The sequence below is a fragment of the Ziziphus jujuba genome, chromosome 8 (assembly GCF_031755915.1).
Source record: "Ziziphus jujuba cultivar Dongzao chromosome 8, ASM3175591v1".
Classification (NCBI taxonomy): Eukaryota; Viridiplantae; Streptophyta; class Magnoliopsida; order Rosales; family Rhamnaceae; genus Ziziphus; species Ziziphus jujuba.
The window spans coordinates 13,824,482-13,840,068 of NC_083386.1; the positions used below are offsets into that span (position 1 = coordinate 13,824,482).

General features: G+C 29.2%; 2 protein-coding genes across 2 annotated transcripts; both read left to right on the plus strand.

Annotated features, from left to right (window-relative positions):
* Positions 1-8,158: 8,158 nt before the first annotated feature.
* On the plus strand, positions 8,159-11,540 carry LOC107413627 (CDP-diacylglycerol--glycerol-3-phosphate 3-phosphatidyltransferase 2). Its single transcript, XM_016021632.4, has 7 exons — positions 8,159-8,921; positions 9,874-9,971; positions 10,091-10,141; positions 10,274-10,387; positions 10,470-10,526; positions 10,630-10,715; positions 10,848-11,540. Exons 1-7 carry the CDS (start codon positions 8,273-8,275, stop codon positions 10,966-10,968), a joined length of 1,176 nt encoding a protein of 391 aa, XP_015877118.2. The 5' UTR covers positions 8,159-8,272; the 3' UTR covers positions 10,969-11,540.
* An 830-nt stretch (positions 11,541-12,370) lies between these two features.
* On the plus strand, positions 12,371-15,449 carry LOC107413628 (elongator complex protein 6). Its single transcript, XM_025071341.3, has 5 exons — positions 12,371-12,735; positions 13,058-13,130; positions 13,589-13,794; positions 13,922-14,068; positions 14,835-15,449. Exons 1-5 carry the CDS (start codon positions 12,526-12,528, stop codon positions 14,955-14,957), a joined length of 759 nt encoding a protein of 252 aa, XP_024927109.3. The 5' UTR covers positions 12,371-12,525; the 3' UTR covers positions 14,958-15,449.
* Positions 15,450-15,587: the final 138 nt, after the last annotated feature.

Consider the following 15,587-nt stretch of genomic DNA (forward strand, 5'->3'; position numbering starts at 1 on the left):
CTTGGGATAAATTAAAAAATAAAGAAAAAAAAATTTGTGAGTTTATTTATTTATTTATTTATTTTTAAGGTGCGCCTTGACCACCTAATGTGATTTACATTTACCAATTTTCCAAAGTAAATTGAAATTACAAAATATATATTATATTATATGGTGGATAAACGTTTTAGTTCAATAATGAAAAGTTGTTATTGTCTTATGTGCGTGGATTTTCAGCAAATTTCAAGGTTTAAACAGTACTTTCACAACATAGTTAAAAGATTTTATTTTTATTTAGGAATATTATTAAAGTATTGATATTCAATTAAATAAAATAAAAGTCTTTTATATAAATGGTTAAAAAACAAATTAGCATTTTTTTTTTTTTTGCTAAAGAAAAAAACAAATTAGCATTATGAGTCAAAAAAAACTTATATTGCAAATGTTTTCCTTTGCTGTAGTCCATATAAAAAATATATTAAAATAATAAAAATATAAAAAATAAATAAAAAGCTGATAGTAAAGAGATTTGTAGCGATGGGTGATGTTGTAGACAATTACAATGTATAATATAATTCAACAACCAATGATTAGCTAAGATCAAAATAATTTTTGGATTAGATGGGGGTCACGTGAGTCACTCACATGATGTATTATAATTTTCTTTCACGGTATTTCTTTAACTAATTTTCAGTCAAATTTTATATATTTTATATTAGTTAATGGGGTAACTACTACTTTATTCTCTTTTTTTTTTTTTACTGTGCTTTTTTTTCATTTTGAAAAAAAAAAAAAAAAAAAAAAAAGACGACAACAACAGCAACAACAACAACGCTTCCTTTTGCGGCAAATAAATTGGCCAAATGGTAAATTCTTTATGGTAAAAAGTTTGAACGGCCATGAATTTTTTGGCGTTTATTTTATTTTACCTACTTTTTTCTTTCTTTTTTTTCAGTTTGATCCATTTAAAAATGGTGTATTCAATAATTTTATTCTATTTTAAGAAAAATAATGACACCTTTTACTATTAATCTATAACATTTAGACGAGGTTTGGAATAATATATATATATATATATATATTGTTGTATATTTTTCGATTATTATTATATGATTTCCAATAATTCACGTTCTTTTTTATACTTTGTATATCTGATTTATTATTAAAAAAAATGAATACATATGTTTCTAATTTTTTATAAAGTTCATCCACTCCTATTGAGAGTCTATCTTAAATACTATTTGATCATTATGATTTTCAAAATATTATTTATTTTCTTTAAGATTTCACATAGTTATCATTTTATCCCTTTCTTATTTCATTTACACCTCACAATAATATCATCTATAATTCTGTAAAGTGATAATAGTAATTTTTAAAATCTAAAAAATTAAAATAAAAATTGGTGCAAATCTTAAAAAGTCTATATGAAATATTTTTTTTATATAATTTTATATGTTTTAAATATACTTTATGTAAAGTAATTATATATTTTTTATCAACAAGTTGTTAATGATACCATATTATCTTAACAAACAAGTTTGAACTTTAATATCCACCAGATAGTTTAACAAGTCATTTTTGAGTTGATAATTCAACACGTATACTACACGATACATGTCTATTTCAACTAATCCATTATTAAGTATGTATTCTGAGTTCAAGTTATACTCTTCTCCTTTTTACTAAAAATAAAATAAAATTATGCTTCATTTGCACTTTGCCCTTGCCTCCAAAAAATAGTTTATAACAAAATTGTATGTGAAAGAAAATAATACATGATCGGACTTTACTGACACATAAGAAATGGTTTAGGAGGCTATGTGAGGGATTTTTTTGTGGCTTAGGGGCCAAAACACATAATACTTAGTATAGTTATCTCTTAATTAATTTAAGACAATATATAGTGTACTTATCCCTTAAGTAATTTAAGAAATAAATAATGTTTAGAAGCAAGTTTAATTGTAGTAAATAAAATTAATATATAATAAACATTTCTTATAAAATGCTTTCATGAAAAATGCATATCCTATAAAACTCATTCTCAAAAGGAATTTTTTCTTAAGGAAAAAAAAAATAAAAAATTTCTAAATATGATGTGAAGCAAGAAAGCATTGTTTGTTGTACATGAAATGAGTGGGAAAAAGTGGGGTTCATAAAAATAGGACCCTTTGCTATGAGTAGTAGCACCATATGTATGAAAGCTAGAAATTAGAAAGGTTGTGCCTTTTTGTCATCACCAATTTTGACCATATCATGAAATGTTTGTAAAAAGGCCAAAGTGTGGTGTGGACCCCATCTTTTGACTCCTATGCCTATAAAATTAAATAAATTATATTAAAGTGACTATGTTCTATTTAGCATAAATGAGTTATAACATGCATAAATTTTGATTCGTCCGGAATAATGTTGATATTTTGTGTTGGAAACCATACTATATGAGTTTTTAAAATTATAAATCATGAAATATAATTTCCAATGCAAAGTACAGAAATGAGTTTCCTACAAATCAAAACTTTACCATACACCAAATTTGTTTGTTGAATATTTATTTAGATTTGTCTTTTTATGGACTGCTTTGTAACAAAATTCACTATTTATTTATTTTTTTTTTTTTGTTTCAAACGAAAGTTTCAAGTTGGGATTTTTCATCCGTTATATTAAAATATATTTTATTTGGATGCTAAAGAGATATGATATTATTAAAAGTTGTTAAGAAATAAATGAAAAGAAGTATATAAACTTTTTTTTAAATAAATATGGTGAGTATGGTATTGATATTTATATATTTTTATTTACTTTTTTTTATTAAAAAGCATTATTTTTATTTATTTACTATTAAGTTTTCTTGGTCTAAATATATCTATTTTTTTTTTTAATTTTCAGAAAATAATCTAAAATTTTATGAAAAAGTAAAAAGAAAAAAGAAAAACGAAAGAAGTATGTCGGTAGAATATAATAATTGAGTTTTGAAATAAACCCAAAAGGTGAAAAGGGTAAGATACAAATCACTTTCTTGAGGCCATAAGGTGCATTTAATAGGGGCGTGAAAATGGATAAGAACCGTCAGACAATACCAACCACAAAATCACGCGCCTAAAAGGGAAATAGAGCTGGAAACTGCAACCTTTTATGCATAAAATTAAAAAACAAAAATAGTCATAATTAGAAAATTTTTTATTAGAGATCCGTTTGTATATATAATGAAAATAGAATTTTTGTTTATAAAATTTTATATAATAAATTTTTTTAAACTAATAAATATTTGATTATAAATAAAAAAATTATATTAAATATTCATTAAATTATATTAAATTTTTATATAAAAAAATTTTTTAGAAAAATTTGAAATTTAAATTTTTTTAAAACAGTATAAAAGTTTTATATTTTGATAAAAAAACTTTTAATCTTCCAGTAAAATTTTTAAACAACAAAAAAAATTCTGTCAAGAACTAAAACAACTTGTGTGGAAAGTTGTTGGCATATGACAATTTCTTAGCTCTACATCTAATCAAGCAAGAATCTTGGTTAACTACTATTTACCCCCAAAAAAAAAAAAAAGTAGAAGAATCTTGGTTAAATACATAGAAAAAAATAAAATAAATATATATTATTATAGGTTCCAAACATTAAAATTGGAAAAATTGACAATTATTATACAGACACGTCTAATTGCAATGTCTAATTTATATAAGACTATATAAATACGTGATTTAAAATGAATTATATATATTTAAGCATGAGATTTATTTTAGTGGCAAAATGGATTTGAAATATAATTTTGTATTTTGTTTTTTAATCAACAATGCAAATTATTATAGTTTTAGTACGCTTTAATTTGAAGAAGTTGTATTTTTTTAATTAATTTAAAATTGTATTTTAGGTCAATAGCCACAATTGTTAGTCAAAAAATAAAAAATATATTCAATTGTATTAGCTGGAACCAACTGAAAGTTGAGATTTAAGTTGCAATATTTTAAGTCCCTAAATACAGCTACCCAAACTAAAGCTTACTAAGTAGCAGTTACACAAATGCACAGTTAGTTATTTTTTAAAGGATAAATTTCAAGGATAAATTTAGATTGACTAAATTTTTTAATGAAAATTTTGATATTTATAATTTGATAATTTTTAAATAATTTATTTATATAATATACATAAAAAGTAATATCAATTTTATATTATTAAAAATATATTACATAATATATTATTAAAATTTTAATAAAAAAATTTCGTACATATACATTATCTGTATTTTATAAACTTTTTAATATTATTAACCATCTAATCATAAATAGGTATTTATACAAGCTTGGAAGATAATATTTAATGGGTAATATTTTGTTACAACTTTGTCAAATCTCCTCTCTCTATATATATTAGTGGGTACAATAATTAAAAATTACAGTGCTTAGATATCCAATTACATATATTAAAGGTACTTTAATACCATGTATTGAAAAGGATAAAATTGTATAAGTAGTCTTATACCGTGTTTGGTTTATACTGATGCATTTACCTAATTACATAAAATGATGTAAGCCTCATCATCTAATACATCTTACATCCGATTACATCAGCGCATACGGATTGGATTATTGCTGAACTGTGTTATTTTTTATTTCACACTGCTCCTTTTTTTTTTTTTTTTTTGGCTATAGTGCTACACTTTTTGGTTATTTACTTATTTATTTTACAAAAATTGCCCATGTTCACGCTTGACTTTTTTCTTTGCTTTTCAGTTTTTTTTTTGCTATATATATATATATATATATATGTATATATATATATAATATACATATACTTTGCACAAAACTGCTTGTTTTCACACATGCTCCTTTTTTAAAAAATAAAAATAAAAAATTTGTCTTATACTTATGGGCAATCGTGCAATTTTATTAAATTAGAATAAAAACAAAAGCATTTTAATCAAATTATTAATTATTATACATAAAACAAAAGAAGAAAAAAAGGAAAAAAAATAAATAAAAAGGCTTTGTAAATGGTTTGTGCCTAAACCCTGAGAAACAAGAGCATTAACCTGAGATCTGTTAACCCTTTGCCAGGTTTCTTATTCTTTTTTCTGCGACTATAGCAACAAAAAATAATGGGGAAAGTAATAATTTTAACACTAGAAATTAATAGAATAAAAAAAATTAAAAAAAAGGTCCAAATCACCATAGTGAACAATGAAATTTAACTGGAACCGAAAAGAAAGAAAGAAAAAGGAACAGGTAGGATAACTTTTGATTCAATTGGACCACTTTCTTTTGAGATTCTGGTGAATTAGAACAGAGATTGTCTAACTTGCATTGACATGGTTTTGAATGAATGCTCTGAAACTGTTTAAAACTAACATTGAATTTTCATTTTTCTGTGTTTGAGATTGATAGGCCAAAATGTGAGAAACTTTCAATCTAAACTTCAAACAACCAACAAAGAAAGGACCTTAAAGGAAATCCTTCAAACCATGCAATTTATAGGACTTCTGAGAAGCAATCTACAGCCTGTAGCTTCTCTATAACAAGGATATTTGTACTTCTTTATATATTTTTATTTTTTTGGAAGATATTTGAAAAAAAAAATAGTATATTTTTTATAAGTAAAATATTTAAATTAATATATATTAATAATAATGAAATAAATGGTAAAGAAAACATAAAATTTTTATTGTCAGGGTGTTTAAATCATTTTATGATACCATGTATGAGAGAGATAATTTTTTGGACAGAAATTGACAATGTAAGGGATATTTGTGAAAATTTTCAAAATTTTATATATAATCTGAAATAGAGATAAACCTGAAAGGTGTAAGTAATATTATATCAAAAAAATAATTCTTCTTCTTCTTTTTGGTGAATTATACATTGCATTTGTTTATGTCAATTTTTTTTTTTGAATAAAATCTTATTTTTTCTTAATTTTTTTTATTTTATATAATTTCAGGTAATGTAGTTATTATTATTATGAATAATGAATAAAATTCAATTTGATATATTAAAAATAATATAATTATTTAACAAAATTGATTATAATATTAAAAATAATGATAGTTTAATTTTTATTAGTTATGATGTAAATGATTCTACAAGATTATATGAATAATAATAATCAAATTTATTCTAATAAAAATGATTCTTCTATGAAGATTTTTACTATAGAATGATGTTCTACCAAATAAAGTAGACACTATTTGTAGTACAAGCTGGTAGCCTAGTACAGTATAAACCAATATAGTCTAGCATACTAAACAAGCCCAATCTTTAACATCATTTTAAAAAACTTCTTGTAGTTTTTAAAGGTCAAAAGCACCTTTTATAGGATAGTTTTCTACAAGGTTAATTATGCATAGGATGATATTCTAAAATAGTGCTTTTACACTTTCATGAGGGTTTTTTAACCAAAGTAGGTTCTTATGAAATTTTTCTAATAAAATATTAAGCAAAAATTAGAACTATTCCAAAATATGAGCTTAATATTAACTTCTGTTACATTTGAAAATTATATATTTGAAACATTCATTTGGCATGAGTATTAAATAAATTTACTTAAATAAAATATAAACAATTTACTCTTATTTTAAAGAAATTGCTTAAAATAAGGGTAAATTCATCCAAACCTTTACATGGTTAGCTTTTGGGATTAAAACGAAACAAATTAAAATATAATAAAAGACATGTCCTTGTTAAAAAAATGGAAAATAAAAAAGGAATACCGTTCAAATTAGTCTCTTGTTGAATTTTGATTGTGATAGGTTAGCATTTTAAAAGCAAATAAGCATTTTGCAACAGTAATTTATTTTAATGGACGTTTTGCCAAATAAAAAATAAGGAAAAAAAAAAAAATTCTTGGTATGGACAAAAAGCATCCTTTGATTGCCATTTTGTATCAACTTTTTCAAACATAAACAATATTTAAGCATCTGTTCCAGTCTACTGTTTAAACATGCCACCGACTGTTGAAGATTCATCACTCCCCAAAAAAAAAAAAAAATAAAAAAAAAATTTCATGATGGATAATTAATTGATGCAGTAATATTCTATTTGTCGGTACAATTTAATAGTAAAGTTTTTTTTTGTTTCATAGACTTTAAATTAGGGATCGCAATGAGTTGGAATAGGGTGGGATTCCACGGTTCAGCGTGAGGTTTCCCATTCTTTACTCTGTTTTTCTATTTTTTATTTATTTATTTTTGGAAGGTACTCTGTTTTTTCTATTTCATTTGTTTTAAATAATATATATATATATATATATAGAGAGAGAGAGAGAGAGAGAGCTAACCTGAAAAGAAAAAAAAGTAAAAAATAGAAATATAAAAAAATGTATAAAAATTAAGAATAATAAACAAAACAGTTTTTAATCACTACAAAGACAAGGTGATTAAGGACAAATTGGCATCTTTATTTAAATCCCTCCATTCATGTGTATACATATGATGACGATGATAATATTTTATTTACTCAAAATTTATTATTTTCTAAAAAATATTATTTATTATTATTGATGACTCATGGTAAGCAATCCTATATAGTGTATTAATATCACAGTTTAATTGGCTGATACAAAAAGCCTTACTTTCCTATATATAGATGTATAATTTTAGAAATTAAAAGAAAAAAAAAAAAAAAGAGACACGATTAGTTATTGATAGGTAGAAGTGACTAGTATTGTATCAATTATGAGAACTAGTTTAATTTTTACCGAGTCTAATATATATTTTTTAGAAGGGAAGTTTAATAATAAAATCACAGTTTTATTTGAAGGATGAAATTAGATTCAAAATTGCCTTAAAAAATTATGCTTTTACCATTGACTGTTTTTTTAGCATGGAGAATAATAGTTAAGTTTAAAATTATAGTCCGAAAAATAATATAATATTGTAATAATTTAAAATTATTTTAATAAAAAAATTCTATTAGTTTTGCTCCGAATAATATTATTGATTATTTATAACATAAGATTGAAATTCACCACGTTAAGATTTGAATCTAGATTCTTCGTCATCATCTCAACAACCCTTTTGGCGGCTTTGTGTTCATCAACCATTTACAATAAAAATAAAATTTGCAACAAATAAAACAATAAAAATAAATTCTTTTACTTTATTATGTCCAGAAAAAAGAAAAAAGAAAAAGAAAAATTTTATTTTTATTTTCTTTTTCAAATGTAAAAAAAAAAGGAAAAAAAAAAAAAAACGGAGGAGAAAAAGAAAGTGAAAGAGAGAGTGGAAAACGAAGTGGGGGCGGAGAGAGAATTGAGATCGGAATTGAATAATTGAAAAAGAAGGAAGGGGATGGTTCTGAAACTGAGCACGGCGGCTCCGATAAAAGCGAGGAAATGGGTTTGGATCCGACCCGTTTCCAGTGCGAGCAGGAAGCCAACAAGAAGCACAAATACTACTACTTTTACTACTACAAAACTCACAAAGGCCAACAATAAGACCTCATCAGCCTTTTATCTCTCCCAATATACCACCTACCACCCAAACCCCAAACCCAATCACAGAATTTTATCACCCCCTATTTATAATAATCTAGGGTGGTGCATGATAACCCCCTGCGCACCCTTCGAGCACGATAAGGGTGGTTCGCTTCCTAACCTAGGGTTTACATTTCCTCCCCTCCACCACCACCACCTCCACCGCCACCACCATCGCCATAGTTCCTTCTCTGTTCCTTCTTCATCCTCCGAATCCTCCTCTTCGTCTTCGTCTTCGGACTCTCCTCCTTCCGCCGAAGACACAGGTGGAGGGTTTGTGGCCGATATGGGTTCCGAGAGTAAAGGTCAAGATTGGTATGGAAATGGGTTGTGTCAGAACCACAACCAAACGATTTCGCCTCTTCAACATCATCATCATCAGCAACAAAACTCCTCTAAATTGCTCACATTGCCTACCATTTTGACCCTTGGCCGCGTCGCTGCCGTCCCGCTTCTCATCAGCAGTATGTTCAATATTATTATTATTTTTTTTCCTTCCCTGGGTTCTTGTTTGTTTCTTGGGACATTGTAGGTGTTTTTGCGAAATTGGTTTGTATTGCTTCACTAATCCGTCTGGTGCTTGATTGGGTATAGATCTGTTTGAGGTTGTTTCTCGGGCATTGTGTTTGTATGTATGTTTATCATCTTGCATTTGGTGAAATCTTGCTTGTGATGCTTTAACAAGATTTCTTGGTGAATTTAATTGGTTGGTGTAATATATTTCATGTGTTTTTGCAATCGTGAATTGGCTGCTTTATTCTTCATTATACGTTCAATGTGGATGGTGAATTGCCTGTGATGCATTGATATTTAGAAGCTGATTTTGTATCTGTCATCGCGTTGTATTTTTGTCTTGATTGACATTTGTCCATGTGTTTCAGTTCTATACAATTTTTTTTTTTTTTTGGCTGCAGATTGTATTTTAATTTTGAATTTGCAAACATTTATTAAGATTTTATTTGTAAATCTCACGCATTCAAGGCATGATTTTCCTTTTGGAGGATAAGAACATTTGTGGTGTCTTTATGGGACCACAAATCGATGCCATTTCTGTGAGTTGTATGTGATTGAGTATAAGCTGCTTTCCGCTGCTACGAGAATCCCGCTAGTTGTGCTGTTTCAGAATCGTCTTTGAAATAATACTTAATGTAGAAGCTCTTGTTTTCATCCTTTGGAGGGACCTTGTAGGCTATACGACAGGAGGTAGCCCTCTTCCCTACCATAAACACTTTCAACTTTAGTGAAGGCAGGATTGGGTCCTAGGTCTATTTGTTATGGTGCCCAGGGACTTCACCTGCTGAGCTAGGTAGCATCCTTGTAGAATTTCCCGTGCTTGTTATATGATAGTATCTTAAAATGATCATTGCATTAACGCTTTGCAATATCTTAGACTGATATACTGACATTTCATACTAGCTTTCTATGTGGATAGTTGGTGGGGAACAACTGCTACAACAAGCATTTTCATTGCTGCAGCAATTACTGATTGGCTTGATGGTTATATTGCTCGGAAGGTATTCTCTTTATTTGCCTTGCAAATGCTAAAGGAGCAGAAATTGTGGGAATTTGGTTGCATTAGATGATATATTTTTGCTATATCTTATTGATTGACTAGATTTTTGTTGAACCTTAGATGCGGTTAGGATCTGCATTTGGTGCCTTTTTGGATCCGGTAGCTGATAAGGTACGTCTTTCTCTTTAATGATACTTGTAGCTGTTGATTTGAGCTACTTGACAAGAGAAAGGACAAATATCTGGCTAATTTTTAAGAACCATTAAGTAGTATTAAACTGGATTACCTTGCTACTGGGTGCAGCTAATGGTTGCCGCTACGTTGGTGTTATTATGCACCAAACCTTTCAACGCTGGAGTATTTGGACAAGTGCCATGGCTACTGACTGTACCTGCTATTGCTATTATTGGCAGAGAGGTGATTATCTTGGCCATCTTGTCTGGTGTGTGGATTCTATTGAAGTAGATAAGTACTTAAAGCTGGTTTGACTTTCTTGTAGATAACCATGTCGGCAGTTAGAGAATGGGCTGCTTCTCAGAATGGCAAGCTTTTGGAGGTTTGTGTACCTCTGTTATTTAACAAACTACTCTATCAGTTCCATTAATCTGTTAGCAATAGTGTAATACCAAATAATTGCTATAATGACGTACTATACTCAGGCTGTTGCTGTAAATAACTTGGGCAAGTGGAAGACAGCTACGCAGATGACTGCCCTAACTATCCTTCTTGCCACACGTGACAGCAGGTTCGTCGTCTCTTTTTTCTCACTTTTGTAGGCTAGTTCATAAAGTAGCGAATATGATAGGACCTGAAAATATAGTCGAGATATGTATATATATTTGTTCAATCTTTTGCCTTTTTTTCCCCAATTGTGCAGTCTTGGAGGGCCAGGAATTCTAGTTGCTACTGGTGTTGTTTTGCTTTATATTTCAGCAGGGCTTGCTGTTTGGTCTTTGATTGTGTACATGAGCAAGATATGGAGAGTACTGCTGAAATAGTGAGCGGTGGAGCCCGATTCTAAGAATCCACTATATATATATATATATATACACTCGGGAATTTAGTGCATCATAAACGATTTGCTTAAATGATCATCTTCACACATTGGAGAGCAGCATTTCTCACATGGCAGATGAAGGATAAGCTGTTTTATCCAACATTCTGGTTTTATGTTAATTTTGAGTGAATTAATGCTTCCTAGGGGGTGTAGTATCGCGCACTATTATTTTGTCTAATGGCTGCCACCCAATAACTTCTTATATATTTTTTGATTCAGAGGGAAAAGCATTGTAATATATATATATTGATTAAAAAAAGTTGCCCTCACAGCAAATCATTGTTTTGGTCTGTAAATTCCTTTGTAAGATAAAGAATCTTCAAAGCTTACGTTGGAGTATGAAGATGTTACCTGATTGCTAAAAAGTACCATAAAGGGAGAAAGAAAAGGAAAGTTTTTGGATTGGAACAAAGTTTGTGCTGATTTTTTATTTTGTAAGCAAAGATCATTAATGGTTGAAAAAGAAAGCTGCTTTTGGATTCTGGTGCAGCTGTATCTTTCTTTCTGTTTCAATTGGTAGTTTTTCTTTTTTACTCAAATTTGGTACATTGTTTTGAGTTTGTGAATTTCATAGGTTGGAACTTGGAAGTATGTATTTTTGTAGATGAGGACAAAGATTGCATTAGCAACTTTTTTTTTTTTTTTTTTTTTTGAATTGTCGAAGTATTAAAAAAAAAAAAATGTTTTGAAATGAAACTTTTAAAGAAAGTAGTGAACAATGAAGTTTTATATATTTTAAATTTTCACTTATTCGAGTTTTCAGGTATTATTAATGAGATGTTTGACTATATTATAGACTAATGGATCTGAATGCCAATTCCTTCAAAACTTGAACTAAAAAGTTGCATCAGATCTGTTCGTGTGGTTGTGTGGTTGTCTGTCCAAGTTCTGAATTCGTGCATCTTGTGATTTATCAAAAGTAAATTAAAATCTCCAAATTCTGAATTCATGCATGTTGTGAATTTATCAAAAGTAAGTGAAATCTATGATTTAGCCAATTTAGTTGAAGAAAAAAAATAATAATAACAGTACTATTAAATTGTTGACATAATTTTACCTTTTTTTTTTTAATTATAAAAATGATCTAAATAATTAAAATATTATAAATTTTATACACCACACCCCCAACTTCCTTTTTTTTTTCCTTAAACCCACCTTCCTCATTTTATTCAGAATAAATAAAAAAATAAGTGAGATATTCAAAAAGAAAGAAAATGCCATTAATAGATTTTTGTTAATTGGCTAAAATCCTGAAAATTGATTTTTTGAAAACTAAATTTAAAAATTTTCCTATTAATATTTATAAATTGTTTTTATTTTTTCATTTATAAAAAAAAGGAAAAAAAAAAAAAAAAAAAAAGAGAGACACTCGGAAATTTTTTGGACCCACCCCTTATTCATATAGAGAGACAGGACCATCTCAGTCCTTGACAGTTAAGAACCCTAAACTCAAAAAAGAAGAAGAAGAAGAAGAAGAAGGAAGAAGAAGAAGAAGAAGATGGAGATTGAAGCTCGGAACCTGTTGGACGAAGCCTTGGGGACTCTAAAAGGGGGAATGGTGGTGGTCCAAGACTCTGTGCAGACGAGTGCTTCATTTGTTCTTCACCACCTCCTCAAGCGCTCTCTTTCTCTTCACTCCTCAGACGTCGTCGTTTTCCTCGCATTTTCCCACCCTTTCTCTCATTACGATCGAATTCTCAGAAAACTCGTACCCTCTTTCTCCCTTCTTATATCCTTCTCTCTCTCTCTCTCTCTCTATATATATATATATATGTATATGTAGTCGTTCAGTCTTATAATCATTGATGTTTAAGCAAACTAATCGAATTTTGATCTTGTTTTTGTTTTGCTGTAGTTGTATTGGTGATTTGTTTGTTCTATTTCTTGTGGGTTTTGCTAAACTTGAGCATTTTAATTGCAATTTATAATCGGATAAAAAGATCTGCTTGATGAGCATGGAAAAAAAAAAAAGGGAATTTTTTTTTTTTAGTTTTAGTAGTATCTGATATTTGAATGTGTAAATGTAACAGGGTTGCAACTTGGCTGTGCAAAGGGACAAGAATAGGTTCTTTTTCTTTGACATGCTTATGACTGAAATTGCAGGTGAGAAAAATCAGGTATAAATGGTTCTTTGTTAAGTTTTATCTATGCTATTATTACTATCTAAGAAATAAATTAATTTTAGATCAGTTGTATTTCTAAAATGATTTAATAATCATGTTGTCAAGAATTTTTGCATAAGCTCCTAACAGCTGAGATTTTTCTCATTATGGACTTCAGTTAGGTGTTAAAATGAATCTCTGTGCTTCTGTACGATTTTGCTAGTTGTGAAACTCTGTTGAGAGTTTTCTGTGTCAACATATAGACTGTCACTATGAACTTATTAACCCTATTGAATTATTGAGGTTCCGATTACTAAGATTTGTTTCCATATGTTTTTGAAAGATAGTGTTGCTTCTTAATGTGAAAATTGACTTTTGATAAGTCACGTTGGGGGTTTTAGAGGATGCTAGATGATATAATTTTTTACCTTCTGATTTTTTAATGGGATCTTCTTTTAGATGGAGATGGAGAAAAGACCAGTGGGGATGGACTTGTTGCATTGTATGGGAAGATCCAAAAGGTTTTAAGTGCCTTACCTCAAGAGTTGAAAAAATCTGTTACCATCATGATAGATGATGTCTCCCTCATGGAGGTGGCTGCTAAGTGTTCAACAGATCATGTCTTGGACTTTGTGCATTACTGTCGTGCTTTGACATCTGAAATTGTAAGATACTTCAACTTTTGTTTCAGATTCTCTGCATTCCATGGTTTAAATCTTTTGTTGAGATCATTACGTTGTGTTGTTGTTGTTATATTTATTTATTATTTTTTTAAATGTATTCTGGTTGTAGGGTTGTTCATTGGTTGTACTTGATCATGAGGATATCTATTTGGGCACGGAGAGGCCAACATTTATTTTACAGTTGGAGTATCTAGCTACCGTTCTCATAAAGGCTGAACCATTGGCTACTGGCTTAGCAACAGATGTGCATGGGCAGGTATTTGTGTGTTAGAATATTTATATGTACTTTACCATTGTTGGAATCTACTGATTTGTAGAGATTATTGATTGATTTTCAAACATTGGAGGATATTTTTCCTCCAGGTTCTAATTTTTTTTTTATTTCTTTTTTTATTTTGATTGTACTAGTCTTATAGAGTGTGTGCTGTTTCTGATTGTTGATTGTGAAACTTGTTGATTTGTTATCAACTATTACATGCTAGCAATGGTGTTTCAGTTAATATTGAAGTAGCTTGTATTTAGATGCTAAATCACTATATAATGTTGGTGTGGTGTTTCAGCCTTGATTTTTCATCTAATTTCTTTTTCTCTTGAGTATGTGCTAGGAAAGTAAAAATTTCGTGAACAAACAAAAGGTGTTTGTTCCCATATGTCTCTATGCTATTTCTATATGTTCTTCGGCATTTTGTACACTTGGATATCTGGAGGCTTTACTTTTTTAAGTGAAGGATTCTTGGAGACTTTGATTGTTGGTATAGGGGACATTTTTGACTATACATTTTAATGTTTTTATGCACGTTTTCAATTTGCCCAATTATTCTCTTGTTTTAGTATTATGGTCATCATATCTATATGGATTGTTCTGTATTGCAGTCGTGTTACTGGTTCTTCTCTCTTCGTTTTCTTGTAATATGTTCTGTGGGAATCTTCAGGAACCTGCTTTTTAGTAACAAGTGTTCACAAGCATCTATATTCAAGGAGAACATAAACTAATGAACTTACATTATTCTTTATTTTTGCAGTTGACTGTTCTGAACAGGGACGTTTATGATGGGCAGGGGATATATAGAAAGAAGATTTGTAATTTTCAATTTAAAGTCAAGGAAAGTAGTATTGAATATTTCTATCCAGGGAGCAGGACTTGAGAACACATATTTCAAATTCAGGCTCCTTTAGTCCTTCAAGACTGCATGCAGATGGATGCTAACAGCGGAGAAATACCCTTCTGATACGGCTACACTTTAGGCTCGTCACTGTAGAAGTAAAAGCTTTTGTTGCATATTATAGAAGAATCCAAGATATTTGTCCTTCAACCTTACATGGGGTAAGGGGGAGGGATTTTTGGGGGTAGGGAACGAGATCGAGGGAAGGCTGTACTTCAATTGAGGATGGAGGTGTTCAATTTATATTTGCTCTGTTAATTTGCATCCGCAATTATACATGGAAAGAAGCTGTAATTCTTTTGTCATGGTAGAGATGTTAAATTAGCTTTTGCCTTGTTATTTTGGATTCAAGAATGTAACAATCTGGGGGCATGGTGCGGATGCTGTATCATCCACCATCCACAACTGTATTGACATTTTACTGGTTTTTCTGTTGCTAAATCCTTGGAGAATGCATCATTGGGGTTTGGATTAGATTGAATTCAACATCTCCTTGGGGAATTTGCAACATCCCCATAAAAAGTAATCTCATCATGGTAACCAAATAATGATAGCCTTGGAATAAAAGAAAATCGCATTTTGTAACCCCTTGTTTGACCGAAATTCTTCTAT

Coding starts and splice junctions, on each gene's coding strand:
- LOC107413627 (XM_016021632.4), top strand. CDS start 8,273: ATGGTTCTGAAACTGAGCACGGCGGCTCCGATAAAAGCGAGGAAATGG. Junction 9,972..10,090: donor ATGGTTATATTGCTCGGAAG/GTATTCTCTTTA, acceptor GTTGAACCTTAG/ATGCGGTTAGGATCTGCATT. Junction 10,388..10,469: donor TTGCTATTATTGGCAGAGAG/GTGATTATCTTG, acceptor ACTTTCTTGTAG/ATAACCATGTCGGCAGTTAG.
- LOC107413628 (XM_025071341.3), top strand. CDS start 12,526: ATGGAGATTGAAGCTCGGAACCTGTTGGACGAAGCCTTGGGGACTCTA. Junction 13,131..13,588: donor GCTTATGACTGAAATTGCAG/GTGAGAAAAATC, acceptor ATCTTCTTTTAG/ATGGAGATGGAGAAAAGACC. Junction 14,069..14,834: donor CAACAGATGTGCATGGGCAG/GTATTTGTGTGT, acceptor TTATTTTTGCAG/TTGACTGTTCTGAACAGGGA.